Here is a 23,930-nt window from a genome sequence, read left to right on the forward strand (position 1 = left end):
TCAGCTCTTGCTTGGCAGCCTAGCATTAAACAGACACGGAGTAAAAAGGAAAGAGTAAAGGTTTAGAATTGCAAGAGAGGTCAGATCTTAAAGTGTCAGTAAGCGCTAGCATCCTTGCATTAGAGTAATTCACATCTTCTGTGCCTTCTTGAGTAACTGTTGTCAGTAGCCAACTAATTTTGCTCTGAGTTGCTTTTATCACTCTACTTCATTCAAGCTTGAGATCCTGACTTGGCTTTTAGATGCTGCATGAGCTAAGCACTTGCACACATGTTTATGTAGCCACTTTGTTATGTGAACGTAGACTTAAAAAGAATGCCCAGGTGCCTTACTGAAAACCAGGATCCCAGTTTCAGTGAGGTTTAAGAGCTGGTATTTTGTGTCTGGGGCATGCTGCATCTGAATGTTGTTTTTTAAATAGCAAACTTTAGCTCATGGCTTTTATGCTCTGTGTTCCTGAAGCTGATGTGACACCAGGCTCCTGTGTAAAAATAGTAGTCAACCTGTTTGGTTGCATGCTTAAAAGGAGAGCTGGGCTGTAAATCAGGAGTGAGGCAAAGTGGCCTTTTGTAAGCAGTGCTAATTGCTGTCAGCAATATTGATCTATCTCAGAAGAATACCATGGCCATTTAAATTTGCAGACTCTAACTGAATCAAAATGTTTCTTATGAGCTTTCTCTAAGGAAGATATACTGATAGGAAGAAGAGATTTCCATCTTATATTGCTTAAATATATTACAACATTTAACAAATATTTGTTGTTAAAGAGGTGCCCGATTTCTCACATGTAATTTCTCACTAGACATGTAATATATATTACATGTGTAGATATACCCATTAATATATGTTTCCAATGGCACTTGGCATTTTACAGTCAAGAGTTTCATATCACAGTCTATAATGCTGTGCAAACATTAATTAAATAAATCTTATCAATAAAATAACTAAACTAGTACTTATAGGAGTATGCCATTTTACATGGGAGGCAACTGAAACAAGAATGTTACAGCTCTAATTGCCCAATATTCTCCTAATATAAGAAGATACTGAAACTCATGTCTTTGGAAATTTAGTTCTGCCTCTGTTCTACAACAGAGTTGCTATCATGTGAAGCAACAGCAGAGAGGGGAATAGGAAAAGAAATGGTCATGGGTTGAATGATCTTGGAGAGAAGGTCGTTTGAGGTGTGAAAACTTATACAGAATATTAACATCTTGAGAGAGGCTTTGAAAACACAGCAGAACATCAAGAAAGTGACATGATACCCTGAGGAGCTCCATGGCTGCAAGCAGGAGACAGGTACTTACAGCCAAAATTTTATTCACCTTTGTTAATAAAATGCAGAAGTGGCAAAGCCACTTCTGGATTACCATCCTTTTTCCTCCCTTTATTCTTACAGCACTGACTGCCTCTGACTAAATGAGTTATGGTTAATTAACTGGGTCAAGTACTGACCAATTGTCTCTAAAGAATGTCTGGAGGCTGATTTCTCGTTGTCTTTTCTCAGTTTTGTTTGTTTAGGTTTGGGTATGTGTGTTTGTGTTTATTTTGTTGTTTGTTTATTTCTTTGTTTTTGTTTTGTTTTTAGGGGATGGAGGTGTTTTTGTTTTGTTTTAATGGGATGGTAAAATTCTCCCAGCTTGTGTAAAAAAAAAATTGTGTTACACATACCTGCTTTTAGAAAATTTGATTCACCTTCTCATGAAATAATATTTAGTTAATTATTCTAAATGATGTGCATGTTTATATCTGTTGTTTGTGTGGTTGTTATGGGGTTGTGTAGCTGAATGATTAGAGAGGTTGTCTCCTTTTCCCAGTGGTCGTTTGTTGCAGCTAAAAATGACAACATAACAAGTTGGTAGATGCTCCCAGTGACTCTTTTGGTGCTGAACTCCAGAATTTTTTCTGGTGCCCAGGGCTTGACTGAGGTGCACTTCTTGCACACACACCCACGACCACCCCATTTATGTAATAGGACATAATGATTGCATAGCCTTCACTTCAGCCTGTCAGCCAAACAATACTAATCACCTACTCCAGGTAATGACAATCTGGATTAACTCAGTCCAATTTGAGGGCTGGTGTATAAGCAACATTTTCCTTGAAATCCGGGAAGTATTCTGCTTTCCACAGGGCATGTGGTAGAATTGATAATGGTGTTTACAGTTACTGGGGAATAACAGATAAAACTCTCTGAACTGCACAGATCCATTGCCATAAACTAGAATAACCATTTTTAAAGTATCAAATGACTTCTCCAATTCACTGATAAAACTATCAGCAAATCCAGAGTATTGTCGCTGATGACTTGTATGACTTTATGTGCTTGCAGGATTGAGCTCTTCAGTGCCAAACCTAACAGTAATACAGATACAGTAAAACTTTACACCTGTGTGATTCATCCAACTGCAGATCAAATTCCAAATATCACAGACTTGTAACCAAACCAATGGAGCAGTGTTTTGTAAGTGCTTGGAAGCTCTGGGTGGGATAATCTAACAACAAAACTGATGAGAATATGAGAGTAGCCATTTAAGATCAGAATTGATCTACCTGAGCAGCAGTGCTTCTCTTACGGACTTCAGAGTGAAAGAGCTCCTGAGGCTCAGCTCTGCTTGTATTCTAACATGGCCACCTCAGATAAGTGAGATGGATCATGCTTTGAAAGGGCCTCTTTTCCTTTTGCCATGAATTGTGCAGGGCATTCAGCTGAATTGCACATGGACAGATTGGACATGTAAGGGTAATCTCAGTCCACAACTGGTTACATTTCTTTCATTTACTTCCAGGTTTTTATTAAACACCTCATGTCCAGCTAATGAGGAGACTGTTCAACCTTGTTCTTTGCTGCATGCAAGAGAGACTAGGCAAAAGGCTTTGTTTTATCCTTTTGGATAAAATAAAATCCAAGGGATATATTCCACAAAGTTTTTAGACATCACTTTTGACTTTACACAGTTTCTAGAGGAGAAGATATTTTGCTGTGGAGGTGAGGAAATCTTTGAGAAACCATTGGAAATGACTTCTGCTGGCTTGAGAAGATGTAATATAACTTTTTGAGCAGGGTTGCTGTGTTCTTACAGGATAACCACTATTCTAAATAATAGATGGCCTTGTTATCATGTGTGTTACAATATTTCAGTTGTCTTTTGTATCTCTCTACTTAGTCTTGGTCCTTTCTTACTCCCACCACCAGTTGCTGATTCCTTTAAGAGATGGTTGGATATTTATATGAAACAGAGCTGAAAACACGTGAAAATGTCAAAGGCATTAATTAATTAATTTGTAAGAGAAATTTTCACTTTGTGTTACTGAATTATTTCACAAGGATGATCTGATGATGTTTTCATACAAAATGTGCCTTTTGGGAGTGTTGAAGCTGTGGCTATAACACCTCCACCTGCCAGATTTGCCAAGAGAAGAGATGAGACTTTGGTGGAGGCAGCTGGCTACAGGACACAGGTACAAGGAGAACTGAGCCAGGAAGACTGAATCATAGCACTCAGACCTGGGCCTGACTGTGCCAGTCCTTGGGGCTCTTTGGAGCTTGTGCAGAACCCTGGCTCCACCTGAGATCCTTATTTTGAGCCTTCAGCGTAATTATAGCACACTAATGAGCAAGAGTGAAATCCTTGCCTGAGGCCGTGGGGACACAGCAGACTGGATTTCATGTTGGTGATCTCTGGTGCAGCTTTACTCCTCTGTGCTATTTCACATTTCTCTGCCAATGTTTGAATTCATCCTCTGGTGTTCGTGCTTTGTTCTGTGTCATTTTGGTGCCTGAGGCCGCCTGTGTTTCTGGCTGGCTCCTCTCTTACATGGCCCTCATCCCTAAAGTGAGTGAGTGCTTTTGACTTCAGACTTGGCTCCCATCTGTGTATTTAAAGGTAAAAGGATTTCTAATGCTAATTGGGGTGGGGGAAAATTAGAGCAAGAGAGGTTAAGAATTAATATTGAATATTTATAAGTGTCCTCAGTGCATTTGGTGAAACTGAGATGAAAAGGTTTCAAAATGTTTTCTAATTTCTGCTGTGAGGTACTTTGTTGTGCTTCACTTACAATGGTAACTGAAGGTGTGAGGCCTGTGGGGCCCGTGTAGGCTCCAAATACATTTATTTGTACTGGATTTAGGTCGTATTTTATGTTGGTGTGATTACTGAGCAGTAATGGGATGAAAGAGCTCATCTGTGCCAATTTATGGTTCCTTTCAAAGTCAGAAATTATGCTTGGGCAGTGCTTGGACTCTGTGGGGAGAGATGCTTTGTGTTATACTTCTTTTAAAAAAGGAAAAAAATATATTATTTTGGGGATGGGTATATTTTTTTCCCTTTAGAACCAGTGTTTGTTTGAACTCTCACATCCATGGGCACATAGTCATACTAAGGCAGGCAATGAGCTCTGGGGAGGGTCTTTGTCAGCCTGGCTGAATGAGTGCTTTCTGTGAATCCCATTCATTGACAGATCCATTTATACTGATTTTGGTGACCAAAGAAGGTGGTAACTTGCTATAAATTGCCCTTCTTGTGTGTACAAATGATTTTGCTCAAAATAAAGTTGTTGCAGACTGTTGTCCCCATTAGTAACTTGGGAGAGGAATCTTAACAAAAGATTAAAGTAAACTGGTTTTAGAATATTACAGTATTGGGGAGAAATCATTGGAAATGATGTACATAAGTCAGCAGAGTGCTGTAGGGATTCTGCATTGTGTGAAACAGTGTGACAGGCAGTATGGGAAAGCTGGGCAGAGATAGTTCCCATTAAAACAAGAGGGGGCAATCCAGGTTGTTCTTAAGCTTTTTGTGGGCACCATAATGTATGTAGAGCTCTGTAGTGAGCCAGTAAAATGCAATGTTAAGGACAAGGAGCCAGTAAAATTTGATATTAAAGATAAGCCTTGGAACCAATGTTCATCTTTATTTTTGTATTCTATATTACCTCTTAAGACCAGTGATAGGCTGTGAATGCTGGACCTCTCCCTGAGAGCCAGATTAAGTATTGATGCCACTGGCAGCTTAATTTGACTTGGGAATTTTCTTAAGAATTTATTGCTGCTTCATAATACCTTTGCTAGATGGGCTTTTCTGGTCAGGAGATGATGTGTTAGCTCTGCCCAAGGTGGCCTCACTTGCTGCAGTTTTAGAATGAGGAACAGTATCTAATTTTAGTCTTTCTGTGGCTTTTCTTTAAACTTCTGCACTGCTTTGCAGCTGATATTGATTTCCTTTGCTTTGTGACAGGCAAAACTGCAGCTGGTGTCACTGTGCATATTGTTCAAGGCAAGACCAAGAAAGAAGGGCAGTTTGATTTTCTCTGTCAAGTAGACAAGATGGGATGGGAGCCGTGGACTCTGGGGAATTATCTCTGTGTGCTGCCCCATCCTAGATCAGGTGTCTCTGAGGAACAGGCTACTTTATACCTGATTTTTCCTTCTCGGAGCAGTTGAGGGTTTAGCAGTGGGCTTTTTCTCCCTTTTCATACCAGGGAATGGCATCTCTCAGGACCAGTGCTTGGGCTTGGCAGGGGAGAAGTGTAGCTGTGTGTTTGCAGCCCTTCTTCCCAGCAGTGGCATCTAGGGCAGCATGGAGTCACTCCCTTTTCTTTCTGGGGAAAGACTGTAAGGAGGAGAGTGCAGAAAGGTTGAGAACCATGAATTTAACTTACTCATTTTTATTTCAGTAATAATTACACCTCTGTGGTTCAGCAGTAGCCTGAGAACAGCTAAGGTACCTCAGACCTATTGGTGCTAAAACTATGGACAATTTTCCTGCTTCTTTCTATACCAAATGGTACATCTTAGCCATTTTCATGGAATCATGGGTTGTTAAGGCTGGAAAAGACCCTAAGATCATCAAGTCTATTTTGCCTTCAGTTAAACCTCTTCCACTGAAAGAGTTTTTCTTTCCTGCATTTGGTTGTTCACTGAATTTTTGAAAGTTATTTTCTGGTCCATGTCCTTCAGGAAGAGGGTTAAGCACATTTCATTTTTGCTTCAGAAAGTGTTATTAATAACCACAAGGAGGCTGCAAATATGAAGAAAAGAAGGAGGCAGGTGGATATAAAATGTTTTGCTCTACTTGCTGTTTTGTATTTATGATTCTGGTTTTGCTTGTATGTATTTTCCACCAGTGCTTTTACACAAATATTGCAAGTAATGAAGTGCTTGTAATTCCTGAGATTCTGGCAGTCGTGCCTTGTAATGGACAATATTTATACATCAAGGCCATAACTAGGCCTATTTCTAATTCTAAATAATCCTCCTCACTTGAATGTTAAAGTGCTTTCCAGTAATTAGTTATCTTAATTGCTAATTTCTTTTGAGGGCAGGAAGCTTTTCTTTTGTCTTACAAAAAGAACCTGAGCCACCAGGCTGAGTGCATTATTGTTCCATGGTACATGCTGAGCCTGCTGCTGCCAGAAGAGGAATTTTACTCCATAACAATTCCAGCTTTACAGCTACAACATTACAGAGCAGATACTGCTGATGACACTTCGGAGTCTTTATGTACAAGAGATCTGTTTTCATTTCACTTCATTCTTTGCTCTTTTGCTGTAGCTCCACATCAAAAGACACTTCCTGGAGTAGCTGATAGTGGGAATGTAAATCCTCCTGTGAGCTACCTGTGTCCTCCATTTGGTTGTGGCCAAGAAGTTACTGGCCTGGTAGCAGAAGTCCCTCACAATTGGGAGTTTCAGTCATTTCTTGTGGTATTCACAGATCTCAGTGCAAAATCCTCTTCAAAGCTTGACATTTTAGGCCCTTTCCATGGTGTCTGATTTCTCCCAAATGCATGTTCATTGATTTCAAGGATTTACTGCATGGTTTAGATTCTTCCTGAGAATTACTTGGTTTCTGCTATTAATTATTCACAATCCACAGTGCTGGATCACATAATCTTGCCTCACTGAGCTGCCTTCCTAGGTGTCCCCCTCTGGGTTTAATTGATCTGGTGTGAAAAACCATGTGAACAGTAAAATATCCGAGTTCCTCAAAGATTACTGGGACAACTGTGGAATGAGTGGAATAATTTTAGTCAATCTTATGACTTTGTCCATAAATCTGGTCACTGTTGTACTAATTGTAATGGCTTATGGTCAAACTTGAATACACCAGCTTTAAAAGGTTACTATATGCAATATTGCTTCATGCTAAGAGGTATTAGAAACTAACCTTATATGGAAATAAACAGCAAATATCTTTTACATATTTCCAGATATCTTCAAAATTGCTTACACTAATGCTTAATGGAAGAACATTAAGATCAATATTTGACTGGATTTGATTTTAATGGTTGATACTGAAATAAAAGGAAGAAAAGTAGCTTGATTTCATGGAGAGAGTTAGAAGGCTAATTGGGCCACAGACAGCAAAGGATGGTAATGGATATCACACCAGGATGGATTTCAAGCTGTAACTAATCTACCTATTTATTTTTTTTCCTCTGCATGTTTTTGAGTCGTAGAATAATATATTCATTGTGGGGGAAAGGCCTTTTCCTGGAGAACTAGATCTATTACCAAACTCTGGATTATGTAAATACCTGATCACCCACTTGGTAAAGATGTCAGATACAAGATGAAATGTAAATTTGCTTTTTTTACCTAAACCCAGACAGAATTTGAATTTTCAGAGCTCTGACTCTGAGGATATATACAAAGTGCAGGGGACTTTGTTGGCCTTTACTCTGAGCTTTCATAGTCTTGCTCCTTCTACCTTAGCTGTTGTATTTTTCACAGGTGTATGGAGCTGAAGCTAAATATTCTGATTATTCGCCCAGAAAAGCTTTCCAGTCAGCCATGCAGATCAGCTCCAGGGAACCATAATGATTTTGATGAAATCTCCTTAACCTTTATAAACACTTTAAAAGAGGTCTTTTTATCAGAACAGAATGCTTTGGGTTTTTTAAGTTACTTCACGTTTATATGTCATACAGAATGGAATTTTAACATGAAAACTAAATGCTTGCATTTCGTTGATAGTAAATGTTTCAATTAACATAAAGAAGTACTTTGAAGAAAAAGAAAACCCTAACTTGCATACTCATTTTTTAAATTATCAGATTTTAAACTTTCAGAAGTCACTATCTTCTGTTTCCACACTGCTTTCTATGTATAGTAAATTATGTTTGTGGAAGTGTACCAGATATAGTGACAGATTGACTGAAACAGGAGGTAATTTCATAGAAGGTAATTTATATTTATGCACTGTATATATGTGTATAAAAGAACAGAATCTGTTTTATTTTATTCATGATGCTGCTACCTGTATTCAGCCCAGGTTTTCTCAACATTTTTTCTATCTAGCCTCAGCCTTGGTATTTCAATAAAGAACTTTGAACTCCTGCTAAGATGTTTATGTTATCATGAAGTATAGAGAATAAAAAGGAGAGGAACAGGCTGTCATAGCTGTTCTAGAATATCTCTTTTAAAAAGGTATTTTACATGCAGGGTAGTCAGACCTTTGAAGCTGAAGTGTTCATAGTATTAATGTGTAACTTCCCAACCATTTTTTAAAACTTTGACAAGGACTAGCTTAGTTTAAAAATGTGCAGTTACTTGCTTAGATTTAAATGTTCAACTGAAATGTCCCTATTAAGTTCAAATGGGGAAAGAACTGATCATTTGAGATTCAAGTGGAGCTTCCTAATCAAGTGCTGGAAGTGGGATGATGCTCTCCTAACACTATGTCTTTTAGTCTTCTAAAAGCTAAATGTATACCAGCCTTCCAGTTGCTCTCTGCCAGTCCTGAGGAGAGAAATGCATTTAATAAGGGGAAATCCTCCAGAGGTGTTTGCTTGCTCCTTAAATGTCTTGGACATTAAAGGTGCAGAAAACTGTTCCCACCTGAACACTGAGCTGTCTGTTTTCTTAATAAGCTTTGTATGTTCCATTTTGGGGTGCTCAGAAGGAACTCCAAATATCGTGTTTTTCTGAAAGTGGAAATCTCTTTGCTTTTTGCCTTCCATTTTATGGTGTCTGTTTGGGTATATTTTAACAGCTCAGCAAAGCATTTATGGGATGATCTCTGGAGTTTCAAATCTTTTGCAATTAATTTTGTTCTTTTATTCTGGCTTTTTCAGGAAACAGGCAATGCTTCCTCTTGTGATTTGGGGTGCCTGTCAGAAATATTGGCACTGTTGACTTTAAATGTAAGGTGGAAAGGTGGAAAGAGTACCAAGTGCATCCAAGTGAAGTTATGCACTGTAAACCTGTAGCAAACAACTTTAATGCTGCTGGGTGCCCTTCTCAAAAATAAATTAGCAGTGGCATTCTCAAGAATGATTTGGGCTCTTTGGTATAACTCTTCACAAGTCTTCTTGTAGATTCCTAAATCACTTCACAGGTAAAACTTTTCTTGTCATCCTTATTAACAGCCAATAGCTCCATGATGTTTTTTTTTTTTTTCCTCTCTTCTTCCTCAGCTCCCTTTTTTAGAATCTGGATACTTTTTTTATCACAATGGTCTTGCTAAAGCCAGGAGAAGACGCAGCCTTCAACACAAGCTTCGTCTGGAAAAGGACTCCAGGGTAAGTGTTCCATCATTTTGTGCATGTTTTCTTTGTGACACAGACCATTTTTTATGAGCTCAGGGTGATGATCAAACCTGTGGCTATGATTATGGGTTTTTTTTCCCCCAATGCCTGTTTCAAGCTTGGTGGCTTTTGTATGCACACACTTCCCAAATAGCCTCAGCTCTTATTTTTATTTCACTGTTAGAAGTAGTCATACATGCTCTGAGTCGTGTCCTCTCTCCAGTAAGACTCAGTGATGCCGTAGTCTCCAGGACATCTCTTTGCACTCTGTAATGTGGAGAGAAGCCATCTGAGGTGCATCTCCTGGTTGTCCCCTCCATGAATCCTGCTACCCATGGGCTACTGAGCTCTGAATACCCTGTGGTATGAATAGTGGCACTTTCTCAGCAATCACCAGAGATTCCTTTCTTCTCACAGAATAGTATAAACACCAGTTACTAGGGGAGTGTAAGCTGTCAAACTTGAGTAGTTCTTTTAGAGGCTCTTGATTGCAGTCTACAAATGGTGTGCTCAGTTTTCAGAAGCATAAGCCTCTCAATCAGGAGAAAAAGGCCCCTTTTGTGGAAAGCTATGAGCTGACAAATTCTTTTAACTTGTATGCAGAGTTTTTGCTCCAGTTTAATACTGGGCTGAAGTTGGACCAGGTAGCACAAAAAGTATATTTACTGCCCAAAGAAAGCAGGTCAGCCTAAGGAGTGATATCATGACAGCAAATAGATTATTTTTTAATCCTTCATTAAGATTTCAATTCACTGCACTGTGAGGAGGGGGAAACAATTTTATTCCAGACAGAACGTGATTGCCAGATTTGTGTTATTGGAACACCTATGTCAATGAAACACTTGAGTAGGAAGAAGAGGAAAATAGGTTAAATAAGATCATAATTGCTGTTGTGACACAAGAGCAAGAGCAAGGCCTGATGAATTCTCAGCTTAATTTTCCTCCTTCTGCAGAAATGTCAAGTGATTCCAGGCCCAGGTCCAACTAGGATGCCCATGGCTGGTCACTTCTGTAGTTGAGAGCCATGTGAGGGAACCACAGAGGTTCCAGGTGCTGCCTGCCCCAGTGCTCTGTCCTAAGATGCTGATAGTTGGGTGCTCTAGGGTACCTCTTCCTGTCCCCTTCTCTAAAGAGAAACCAGATGCAGGTGAGGGGTTACAGGGCAGAGACATGTCCAACCTGCCTTGAACAGAAATCTACAGGCTTCCATTGTTTTGTTTACTGAGCAGGGATCAGAGAGTAAATCACTGGGGAAATACTACAATTAGTGGATACTAAAGCAAATGTCCTGAGATGTTTCCTGTCTCTGAACCACCCAATCTTGTAAAGTCACTTATGAGAAAATGCATGATAAAATTTAAGAGAAAAAGCACACAGTTAAGTCAGAACATTGAAAAGTAATGGCTAGGTACAGTCACTGTGCAGAGTCATTCCATATGCTCTTTGGAAAGAAATATTTCTGTAAGTCTCTGAAAATTTTACAAATACCTGTGGTATTTGTATGAAACCACCAATTCTCACTGCAGCCTAATATTACATGTTTGAGCACTCCTGTACTAATTCCAGGCTGGCTCTTGCACTGATATCTCTACACTAAGTGTCTGCACTGCTATTAAGAACAGCTTAAGTGAATCTACCTTCTCGTTCAGAGATGGTCCCTTTTGTAGTCATCTGATACTTGCAGTTCCTATACTCCCAGCTGGCTTCTGTCACATGCAGTGAAATCTCATTTTTCCTGATAATCTCCACCTCATCATGCTACTGCACACCAGTGGCTCCCTCCTTTGATTTCAGGGAATAAAGCAATGTTTAAATAACTGAGAATATCTCCCATGTGAGGAAAAGGATGAGCCTGGGTGAATTCTGACCTCGTGGTTTGCACTGGAAAATGGAAGGGGGATGAAGCAATGTTTCATTTCCATGTGTAACATGACATTTTCTCATCTAGCCTGTCCTGTTGAATAGTCCTTGAGCTCTTATGATACTATGTAGGTTAGTTGCTTTATGTAATACAGTTTGAGACCAATTAAAATAATTAGTCTTATTTCCTTTCTTCTTTTCTATGTGAAGTTTCTTTTCTATGTGAAGCCATAAAAATTCCTGTCAAATTTGTGTATAAACATGAGTTGTGTTGACAGTACTTCATTTCAAACTCTAAAAGTAATTTCTAAATGTAATGCCAGCTTTCTAGACCATTTACGATCAATTTTACTTAGCAACAAATGTCAGCACTGTCATGGTTAATATGTTAATGTGTGAAGCCAAGAATAAAATGTTCCTGTTTTCAGGCTAGCCAGGAAGAAAACTTCCACCACAAGGCTATAAAAATCTCTCAGGAACTATTATGGTAAATGCTGCTGCACAAAGTTGCTTGGCCCTACCCAAATGTGAGAAAGTGGGTTGTACTTAATCTGTATACTTTTCACTTTTAAGGATGTTACAATGCCCAGCTGATTTTAGTTACCAGCTGAAAAACAGCACAGATGTTCACTCAATTAATTAATGTTTTTTTAATCGAGAGAGTCCCTTGAGGATCCATGTCAGCTTTTCAGGAGTCTAAGGTAGATGTCACAGCACTATGCAAACAGGTCACTGCATCATTTCCATGATCTGCATGTCTTTTAAAATGCTCAAAAATGCTTTGTTGTGTAAAATTTACTGTATGTTTGAACCAAAATACTTTGGAGCTATGCTAAAAACATTACAGCAGTTATGTGATAAACATCACTGCAGTCAAGGGGATGGGAATGGAATGTTATTACATTTCTAGAAATCCAGTAAGAATTAGTCTTTGTTTTGAAGAACCATCTCAAATACAATGGTTTTAACATTATTTAATAGATTCATATTGCTGAAGCCTGGAGCAGTCCGGGCAGTGGATGAAGGTACACGTAGTGTTGTCCTATTGAACTGTTCAAGAAAAAAGTGCAGGTGTATGTGGCTTTTGCTGTCAGTACTGTCCTGTCAGGGATCCTTATTGTCAAGGGGGCAAATTCCATAGTGAACTGAACTGCTTTAAATGGAGGCTGTTTTGTTATTTAAATTGCATTATCTGAGGTATGGAGAACCTTCCAGGAGACATTTGCTTTGACTCTTTTGCATCAGTTGCAAATTTCTGTGGTTTCCAGGTGCACTTCTATTTCGTTATTTTAGCTTATATACCTTTGGTGCCAAATGAATTGCAGGGAGGGGATTCCCTTTACAATTTTTACATCTTTAAGCTGGTATTCTAAATGAGCTAAGACATAGCAGTAACATCTCTGTGTGAAATTGCATTTTCGTGTGCCTTTATCTGTTTATTTCTTTAGCAGAAATATCTCAGACCAAAAGGTCAGCCGATAGGCTTTTTTTGTCCTTGGAAGACTTCATTTAAAGGGCTGCTGTACTTTTCCTTGGAGCTGCAGATAGGAAGGTAGCCCTTGCCCTGACCCATGGGTGCAGACAGCTGGGTGGAGGTGACAGCAAGGATAAGGGCCCTGGGTGGAATAAAGCTGTGAGGAGCCAGAGTAGTATGGGACCAGGCATCAGTGTGAGTGTGAAGAGAGAATATGTGGGACAGGCTGGAACAAAAGCCCAGAGTCAGTGAGAAGGCTGAGTGAACTGGGTGTGGAGGAGTCCATGAGCTGAGTGGGACATGGAGGAGCACGTGCTCGCCGAAGAGACTGGAAACAAGGATCCACACCGACATCAAAATCTGTAGCTTCCTAAGTGCGGGTCACAACACAGCCTCAGAGCAAGGGGACCTCTAGAGAGACTTCCCTGTGAGTAAGGGGAAATACAGCTTCTGTAAGAGCAAACTTTGTTTTTAATAGTGAGGGCCAGTGGTATGTTTATTAGTGTGATTGCCCTGGAAAGGTGAGTCAGAAATACAGAGATACTTCATATTGCCCTGTTTGTTAGAACAGAAGAGGCAGGATGGGAAATGGAGCCCTCTCCTGCTCCACCACAGCTAAAGGAAAAAAAAAAAAAACCAAACATGGGATTTGCTTTGCAGTGGGTCAATGCTGGCTGGATGCCAGGTGTGTGGTAATTCACTCTGTCACTCCCCTTCCCAGATGGACAGGGAATGGAAAATATAACAAAGGAGGGTTCATGTGTTGAGATATGGACTGGGAGAGATCACTCATCAAACATCAATTACAGCAATACAGGCTGTAGGTAGAGATATGAATTGAATTTATCACACTAACCAAATCAGAGTGGGATTATGAAAAGTAAAATGAGCCCTTAAGAACACCTTCCCTCCCACCCCTCCCTCCTTCCCTGCTCCACCTCCTATTCCAGCAGTGCAAGGAGACAGGCAATGGGGTTGTGGTCAGTTCCTCACCTGTGCTTTCTTTGGTTGCTCAGGGAGGAGTTGTTTCCCCACGTCACTGTGGGGGCCCTCCCACAGGAGACAGTTCTCCACAAACTCCAGCCTGAGTCCGTCCCATGGGAAGAGTCCTCCCCAGACCGCTGCAGCGTGGGGTCACTCTTGCATGGGGTGCAGTCCTGGAAGGACAGGCTGCTCTAGCGTGGGCTCCTCTCTCCATGGGCCTCCCACAGGGTCACAGCCCCTTCTCAGGCATCCACAGCTCCTGCGTGGGCTGCAGGTGGATCTCTGCATCCCCATGGATCTCCATGGGCTGCAGGGCACAGCTGCCTCACCATGGTCTCACCACAGGCTGCCGATGAATCCCAGCCCCAGTGCCTGGGGCACCTCCTGCCTTCTCCACTGACCTTGGTGTTTGCAGAGTCGTTCCTCCCACATGCTCTCACCCCACTCTTCTCTGGCAATTACAACTGCACAATAACTTTCTTTTTCTTTCTTCTTAAGTGCATTGCCACCATTTCTGATTGTCCCAGGCTTGCCAGTGGCAAGTCTGTCTTTGGAGCTGCCAGGGCTTGTCTCTGCCAGCCAAGGTGGAAGCTTCTAGTGGCTTCTCACAGAAGCCACCCCTGCAGCCCCACTGCTACCAAAACCAGGCCATTCAAACCCAATACAGTTTCAATGTTATTTTCAAAGCTGACTTACCTTCTGGTCTCCTATATTATAAATACAGCTTTTGTCTCAGCTGTATTATTATGTAAACATTTTTAAATGTGGTCACATAAATAAAAGGAAAGAAAAAATCCATGGTAATTTTGTTACCTTTTTGATCAATACTTCTGTATTTTTTGCTGTTGGTGGTTACTTTCTGTTTGTAAATAGTCTTCCACTGAAGGAGAAGGATTGAAACATAGTTCTTTCTCTTGTAGATTATTTTGGTTTTTTCCAAGTTTTAGACAAACCATTTTCCTCCCACACAGTCTTTTGTCAGACAGCTGCCAAGATTAATCCTGCTCAGGAAAGAAGCTATAATATACAGAGAAGGGCTGAGTCCCATTACTGATATCTCTGTGCTAGTGGATCTGTGTTGCTGTTGAGAGAATAAATAGGTATGTATGGAGGGAGGAAAGGTTAAATGAAAACCTTTCTCTGAGAGTGAATTTGGCACTTAGATGATGATTTCTTTGGAAAGAAACATCCCAGTGATGGCAGCTGTTACATTTCAGAAAAGGATTAGAAAGGGAGACTTGGATGTGCTGATCCAGGAATCTGAGGAGGGTGGATGCAGAGCTTCTTCCAGGAGTAGTTAACCAGGTGCCCATGGTTAGCAGTACTCCCAAACTGCTTGTCTCATGGGACAAGGAGAAGAAGGGGGTTGTAAATGCAGAGGATTTAAGCTTTTAATTGAATAAATCAGAATCTTTCATCTCCTTCCTCGCCTGAGATCCTTTACATGCCCCCTTAATGTGACTGGCTTATTTGTGATTGGAGCCTTGCAACCTGTGAATGCAGAAGTGCCCTCTGCCCCACCCAGGCAGGGATTGATATTAAGCCAGAGCTTAATATTTCATCCATGGCTCCTCTTTGACAGGGAGAAAGAAGGATGCATGGCAGCTTGGGAAGAAGCAGCACAGCAGCCCTTAGCAATGGCAGCGCAGTGTAAGTCAATCATCAGGGCCTTTTCCAGCACATTAGTGGCAGGTTTGAGCTGGGCTAAGGGTGGAGCCTTTTGTCTTACTCTCTTAGGTGTCAGCACAGATCTTCCCCTTTTCAGAAATTAAAATCTTCCTGATAAGATCAGGAAAAACCCAGTTTTCCTCAGTTGTCTGTAGTTCTCCAGCCAGTGTGGAATGCAGTGATCTGGGGACACAAGGACTAGGAGCCATTGGAGCTTTCCTTTGCTCAGACCTTTGTGTTTGCTGTGGAGATGTAACTTGTTTCTCAAGCCTTCTGTTACTGGAGGCAAATAACATTCTGTCCCTGGATCAAAGCAATAAGAGCAATTAACAATTTTTTTTTTTAAATGGCAATTCTTGGCCTTTTTTTCCTCCTGCTCTGTGCCCCACATCTGGATTTCTCAGATTCCTGACTAGTTTGATTCCCTGGTAAAAAAAAAAAAAAGAAAAAAAGTAAAAGCTTGGGAGGTATCCCAAGATGCTTCCTCCATGTGAGAAGAAAGCTGCTTTGCTCCTGAAAGCAAAAGGGCACCAGGAGAAGAAAGGGCCATCACTTGACCAGTTCCCTGTTGTAATCCTGCTGTTGACACTCTGGATAGAGGGAAGAAAACTGTTTCTGTTTTTGTGCACTTCACCACAGCAGTGATCCCAGATTCATGCAAAACTTTCAACTTCTGTGGAGCTAAACACGATATAAATTAATGTAATGCCCAAGACTTGCCATGCCCTCTCAAATCTTAGATGGAGGCTTCAGGTTCATCCTCCAGTTCTCTGCCCTGCAGGGAGGTGTGTGTGTGTGTTAGGACAGAGAGATGGGAGAATGGCAGGACAAAAAGCCCTTCCTGTTTTTGTCTCTTTTATGTAAATACATGCTGCAGATGGTAGAGGTTGACAGACTTCCCAGTAAAATCTATTTAGCATTTTGCTGTGATATCTGTTGTCGTGGGGCTGGCATTCTGATAGGATTATGTTCAGGAGAAGTTTGGAGCTGCCATAATTTTATGAGACTACAGGGCAGCATTACACCTGCATCATTGTTATCTTTTTGATATGACATGGAATGTTAGGTAGTAAAAGCTCTGCTTAAGTATCTGTTATAAATATTGAACAGCCAAGAAAAACTCATGGGAGGAAATGTCTTCTTTCCAATGCTGAAAACCTCCCAAACCACCCTCAAACCTACACACTGTTCATTGAAGCTGCACTGCACACAAGTACTGAAGAAAGTTTTGTCTCAGCCATCCTGATGAAATGAAGCATGTTGTGCAGAAAACAGGCAGTGACTTCCATGAATGGATCCCTGGGTTATCATTTCTGCTGTAAGCTGTGTTATGCTTTATCCAGTGTGTTTGAGGAAGGGTTTCCAAGAATTTGTACCAGTTCACAGAGGGAGGCCTCTTATGCTACCATTACCTTTTTCAGGTTGAGACCATCTTGCACTATATTTATTTTGCTTTCCCACACAGCTCAGGGCTGTTTTTGAAGATTGTGTGTTTCTAATTCACAATGAAGCCAGCTGGCCAGCATTGTAAGAAAAAAAGACAATTTTTTGAGGGAACTTGAGTCACCTGTATATCATCTGGTAGTTGATCTTGTGTATGTCTTATTGCTGAGAAAATTTAATGCTTAAATGGGCATTTTTCTTTTATGATATTTGGACCCTTTTCAGATGTTAGTGGGTGATTATTGAAATATACAGGTATATAATCTGAGAACACAAGAAGAAAGAAGCAGCAGAGATGACAGCACAGTGTTAAAAAAAAAAAAAAGCTCAGAGTCAGTTTCTGGGAAGGTAGAATTCAACCTGCACTTCAGACATGGAAAGAGAAAGGGTCATAAGGCAGCAAGGCACAGATAAGTAATTGCACGAAATATGGTGTAAACAAGAAATCATCAGGGCTGCAAAGAGGAGATTTAAGTGTCTGTTAAGTGAGGAAAAAGGTTTTCCCACTACTCTGCCTTTCTTGCAATGCTTATATCAGTAAGGGGATACTCCTCTGCCTCCAGAATGCAGGGGATTAGCTAGTCTTTAGGTCATTAAATTGTTTCTGTGATAATGTCAAAAGAAATGTATCAGAAATTCACTGAGGCATCAAGTTTGGTTTGTGACTGTACTACATACATAGCATGGTTGTTGTCACTGCAGACAGTGATTGCTGAACTCCCTCGGATTGCCTGTTGAAAACTGAATCTGAAATCTATTTTTGTTGTCCCTGGCCTTTGTAGACTCTCTTCCTGCCCAGTGAGGGTTGCTGGATTTAACTGCTCATGGAAAGCCCTGTCCAGCTCTGTGTTGTGTAGTTGACCAGTGAGGATTCCAGCTGTAAAGCACCTAATTCAGATATCACAATTATTATATGATGAGTTTCTGTCTTCAGAAAAAGGACTCTCTGGTAATAAAAAAAGATGAGGCCGAGAGTTACTCAGATACTTAAGCTGTCACTTTGAATGACAGGGAAGTCCTCTTCACTGCAATGTGAGGGTGTTGAGCAGGTGCTGAAGAATTTTGCAGTTTCTAAGTTTAAATTCCTCAGATTTTGTGTGGCATCACTGGCTCGTCTTTGGACTGCATGTGTATATTGTATTTGTGATGTGCATTGCAATTCTAAAGTAAAATATCACAATACCATTGAGTATGGAATATTTCAAACAGTTTGCTGCTGGAGAAAATTATGTCCAGCACAATGTAAAAGCTAATCTTAACTGATCTATTATTTCTATTTGTAACTAGAAAGACAGAGAAAAAAACCCAATTGATCAACATCAATATTAAAGAATGTTGAAAATCTTTTATATCTATGTTATGTGAAAAAGCACCATTATCTGCACACAATAAAATAACAGACTATCAAAATGACATCAAACTCAAACATAGAGTATCTTTTATGAAAATACTGTATCACTGAGGTTACAGGGTAAGCTAGAAGTGTTTCTATCAGAAAAAAATATAAATGAATGTAATGTAGGGTAATAGACTGATGGGCAAAGGCAGCACTGTGCAGATTAATGTAGAATTTTCCAAAAATAAAAGCAGTGATGTACTGTAGTCCTGGTGCCACCAGGATCTGAGGAGTCTGCATGGTTGGTGGTTTTAAGACAAGGTTAGTTAGTGACCATGGCTGAGCTGGATGTGGCTAATTTCTCTCTGTGGCTCTGGGATGATTCAGGTGACCCCTTGAAGCTGCTTCGTGTCATGTGTTGCATTATTTTCGTATTGCTGAACAGGATAATTTGTGTGAGGCAATAGAATGAGCTTTATTTCTCAAAACCACTTCTAGCCATGAGGAAGTTCAATACTTTTACAAAAACTTGTTGTGATAGCTGGCCACATTCAGCCTCTGTTCTGCTGCCTGTAAATTGCTGAATTTGCATTAGTTAAGTTTCTGCTTTATTGTTGATGTCTTTTCTCCTGACTGCAGCGTCACTCCCCTGTCTCCCTCTGCCTTTTCCTGTTTCCCTCTTGTTTCCTGCCTGATGCAGAGTCTCTGTTTCGTAGAGCAGGCATTGCTTTTGTTATTTGTCTGTGCAATTTCCAGCCTAGGGTCTTCAGAGAAGTCTGTTAAATATTACAATGCAAGCAGTGGCAGAGGTGAGGCTGTATGGTTTAGGGTCTTTTTAGTAGGATGTAGAGAAGAATGGACAGAGTGAGCCAGTGGCTTTGCATTAACATGGGACCCACTGTGATGCAGAATTTTGCTTTGGTTTAGGACAAGTTTGGTTTGGTTTTGAAAAAGGAATGCAGTGCATTGATATGCTGAGCTAGCAGTCACTGAAGATTGTGAGTATCTCAGTATTCACTGGATCCAGGAATCCATAGGCATACTGTTGGTGCTTGATGGGTGCAAAATATGTGGGGGTTCAAAAATTACCAAGTAACCAACATTAGAGCTGTGACAGAATTCAGACTGCCATGTGCAACTCTGTCTTCAAGGCTGGCTTCACTTCCAGTTTAGGAAGTGTGTCTGTTCAGCTCTACTTCCTTTTCTCCTGTACAAGTAAATTGCATGCTAAGAAATCTTCCTCAGGAACAATGCAACCAAACATTTTGGGCTCTGTTTTCTTTTGGGCAAATCTCTAAGCCTAAAGCAAAATACAGAGGCTGGAAATCTGCCTTTCAAAAGATTTTCATTATATTGTTTAACATACAACTTGGGAAGATTATAGAATTAGTAAAATATTGTATCTGATAGTATATGGTACCCAGACTGTGAGATGATAGGTTTAGAATGAAGCAAAATTGTAAGTTTATTTCTTTTCTTTATTGATGTCAGAAAATCAATGTTAAAATCAAATGTTAAAACAGTTGATGGGGTTTCTTGTGTGTACACTTATATGACCAGAACCATTTAATGTATATGGCATTGGCAGTAAATAAAAGATGGTGCAGCTGAGGGTGTGCAGTTATATCAATAACAACATAAGACTGGAATATTTTTTGGTGTAGTTTTCTGGGGTGTATCTAAGCACGGTGTACCAGGGCTTGTGTCACAGGGCTGTGACTTGGAAAACTCCACCCCCTTTCTCCTAAGAGACTTAAGTTAAAAGAATCTCTTTAATGGCATATGCTACTGTATCACACAATAAATGTATTATGTAGTGCATCCACTCATGCTATCTAGCCTGCTTTACTGTTCTATGCATGACATACTCCATGAATACAAAAAGGGGTTTTACAAAGGTCACTGAAAGTTGATTGCAGTATTTGGAGGTACAATGGAAATAAATGAAAGGTTTAGATCTAAATTATTTCTGAGTAGTTTGCTGCAGTAGTTATTTAATGCTGCATTGGACTACTGCTTTTTCAGCCTCTAAGAGCTCAAAATAGCCAATAATAATTTAAATGCTAATATGTATGTTATGGGTTGGTGAAGTTGAATAAATGCTTCTTGGCCTTGGGAACTTCCATACTGAGGGAGAGAACATGCCTGGGTAGAACAAAACACCATGGAAACACTAAGAAATATTAAACATCCCTTTGGTACATATTTTCCCTAATTATTTGTGAAGTATCAATTCCATACCATTATAAATGAACTCTGTTAAATATTACAATTTTGCTTATAAGGAGTGATATCTGAATGACCACATTTCTGTGAAAATACAGCTTTGTGTTTTACACTGCAAGCTGCCTACTCTCTGAGTGCTGAAAAGAAATACACCCTTATTATGGGTACAGATTTAATATGTCATCAATGTAAATCATCTGTCTTCATGGTCTTTATCTTACTTGATTCTGAACATTATACTTCCATACAAAGGAATATACGGTAAGGGATCCATGAGCTTTGCAGACATGAAGTCTTCACAGGAGAAGCAGAATTGCCAGATCTAATTATTATTATGCTCCTGGTCTCACAGCGATGTCACTGAGCTGATTACTGCCAGGCTCTAGGTTATGTAACACTGCAGTGTTATGGTCAGCATTAATACCTGGTTCTCTTCTTCCTTGCCAGCTCTTCACACCCCTATTCCTTTTCTTTGGAGGAGGCACAGATACATTAGATGTGTCCCTATCAAGAACCTGATAAGCCACTGGAGAGAGGAGATGCCCTGTGTTTTGTCTTGGAGTCTGAGGCTGAGGGATTGATTACATTTGTTCCTATCTAACTTGGCTTTATCATCCAGCAAATATGATAAACTCAGTGCAGAGCTCATCATCTGTGTTTGGCTTTCCCTGGCGCTCAGCCAGCCTTGCACTGCAGAGCTTTTGGATTGCTTTTGTCCTCCCTGTGGTTCCACCAAAGTCAGGGCTATTATGTCTGGAGACATTTTCTCCCAGCAAAACAAGGAGTTTGAGGAGCTGTTGGCTGTAGCTACTTCATGCTTTGGAAAAACCACAGTGTAGTCAGTGACAGCAGTGACTTAAAAAAAATGAGATACCTTCTATAAACCTTGTAAGCCCCATTTTAGCTGCTCTTTGTTTCCAACTCAAAACAAGCTGAACTTGTGTTGTAAAACCTTCATTTATCCCCTGGACCTGTTCCCTTGGGCCAGCAAGTATGACTGGCAGAATTTGGACAAAAATGCTGGATATCTTAGGCCAGGATATACTAATATAATTATGCAGTGCTTGCTTTATTTTCACTTATCAACTAGAATGCTCTCCTGGGAAAACATTCATTGGAATATGTTATACTTCTTTTGGAACATGAGCTTTTCTTGGAATAATTTCCTTGATTGCTATTGGACTGTTTATTTTCTGAAAACAGGAAGGGAAATATCCATGTTAAACTTATTTCCCTCTTTCCAGCTCTAACCATGTACATATATCATAATTTTCAAGGGCCCTTCCCCAACTTGTGCAGGGCATGTTATAAGAAAAACCTATGAAAATTTTTCCATTGGACAGTCAACTAACTATAATTACTGTTTTCCCAAAGAAAAAATATCTTTAAGACTTCAACTCATATTGTTGATAATGACTCACAAGGAAGTAGAATCTACATTATCATAATTATCATATTTGAAATACTTTATTAAAAAATATTTTCTAGCACCAAATTATTTTATTTAGCAAAAAAAAAAAAAAAGTTTCATTTTGTTTCAGAGTTTCTGTTTGGAACTTTCCAGATTTTGCTTCATGGTCATTTTTGCCTGTTTTCTTCAGTTCCATTATTCTTTCCAAGTGAACATCCTAATCCCAGACTTCTGTTGGTCTGAGTCCAGTTTCTAGAATGTGAAAAGTATGTTTCATGCATGTTTCAAGGAAGAATAGCTACTAGAAGACAACCTCCAAAAGAAGCATCTGATGATCAGCCAGGACTGCTCCAGCCAGCCTTCTCCTGGGTAGCTCGCTGCTTACTTCACTTGTCTTCTTCATTGGTTCTGGATGGCTAAGAACAAACTTAGAGGCAGCAGTGCCACTGTGAGGGACTAGAGCTTCTCACAAACAAATGCAGGGGAGCTCAGCTCACTGCCTTTTCTGAAAACATCTAAGGAGGCTGAGATTTCATTCAGTCAGAGCAGACTTTCCTGTTTGGAGGAGATGATGCAAGCTGAGTGGTGCAGTCCCTCAAAGGAGAAAGCACTTGACTTTTGGTCTATAATTCACTGCAAACTGAAAAGCCCACCACTTAACTTGAGAAGATAAGATACAACTAGTATTTTTTTTTCTTGTTCCTGAAAGCTAGCCAATGAAAAACTTGGAAAAGGGGATATAAATGATTGGGTTTGGGTTGTTATCCCTAAGGATGAAGACTTTGTACGGAGCGAGCAACTTCCCATGGGGAGAAATTTTTTTTTTGTTTCATTTCAGAGTTGGCATATGCTATCTCAGTGGAATTTGGATTTTAATGATGAAGTGTTTTCAGTTTCATGTGCCAGCAAGGTTTGGAAGAAAGTTTAAATGTATGAAAGAAATGCAAATTCTAGATTGAGATGGAAAGGTATGAAAAAGAACATTGCTTTTAGGAGTCTGAATCGATCTAACACCTATTGGGGTCCTGCCATTCATTGTAGATTACTGAAAATTTTTGCATAGAGAGAGGATGTATTTCTTTAAGGACAGCAGTTTACATGAAAATGTTGTTTGTCAGAAAAATCAACTCAATGTGGTTTTCGTATTAGCACTGCACTTGAGAAGTGTATGCAAGGTGAATTACCTACTTGACTTGCAAACAATGAATAATTCAGTGGGAGCAAAAAAAGTCAAATTAATCTTCCCAAATACTTTCTGTCTGCCTACAAAATAGACAAAGTGAGAAAAGGGCTGCTTTGGTGATTTAATACGTGCAGCTCTCCCACTGAAATGATCTGTCCATCTAAAATAATTTGTGGTCTTTTATAGTATTTAATGAAATAATATTTAAGTACAGGTTTCAAAGTACATTTCAAATATGGATTATGTGTATTTCACAAATGCTGAAAATAAATGTGGGAGGAAGAGGACATGAAATTTTCCAAAAGGTCATACAGCAAAGCAGAGGAAAGTAGGAGTAGATCTGAGATGCCCAATCTACTGTCTGGAAGAAAACAAAAAAACAAAACACCACCACCATCAACAAAAAAATACAAGTTGGATTACAGCCATTTGTAGTCTTTACAACACCTGGGCACTAAGAAAACTGAGATGAAAACACTGGGAGAAAAATGAAACCCAAGAGATTAGAGCAGATCCTCTGAAGCCCAAAAGACTTACACAAAGGACAGTAACCTTAAAATGTGATTAGTTGTCTAGTGCTTCCACATGCATGATCTGGAGGTGCAGGAGGAATTACTGTGCTAGAGGCTATCTAAGCATAAAATAATAACACAGCTGTTTGGTGTCATTTATCCCTAGTTATATTCCAGTACTAGTGGTCCTGCCTCTGTTCCTGTCCTTGCTTCCCCATGGCTCATTCCAGCTTTTCCCAGGTATTTCTCTTTATCCTGGGTAAAAGCGGCAGCAGATGGAGAAAACCTCTCCAGCATTAATAG

General features: G+C 39.9%; 1 protein-coding gene across 1 annotated transcript in view; it reads left to right on the plus strand.

Annotated features, from left to right (window-relative positions):
• PCSK2 (proprotein convertase subtilisin/kexin type 2) overlaps nt 1-23,930 on the plus strand; it is a 97,703-nt gene that overhangs the window by 9,279 nt on the left and 64,494 nt on the right. The window contains exon 2 of the mRNA XM_068186335.1: nt 9,420-9,524. Within this exon, the coding sequence (XP_068042436.1) occupies nt 9,420-9,524 (105 nt within the window). The remainder of the gene's footprint in view (nt 1-9,419; nt 9,525-23,930) is intronic.

This window comes from Anomalospiza imberbis, chromosome 3 (assembly GCF_031753505.1).
Source record: "Anomalospiza imberbis isolate Cuckoo-Finch-1a 21T00152 chromosome 3, ASM3175350v1, whole genome shotgun sequence".
Taxonomy (NCBI): Eukaryota; Metazoa; Chordata; class Aves; order Passeriformes; family Viduidae; genus Anomalospiza; species Anomalospiza imberbis.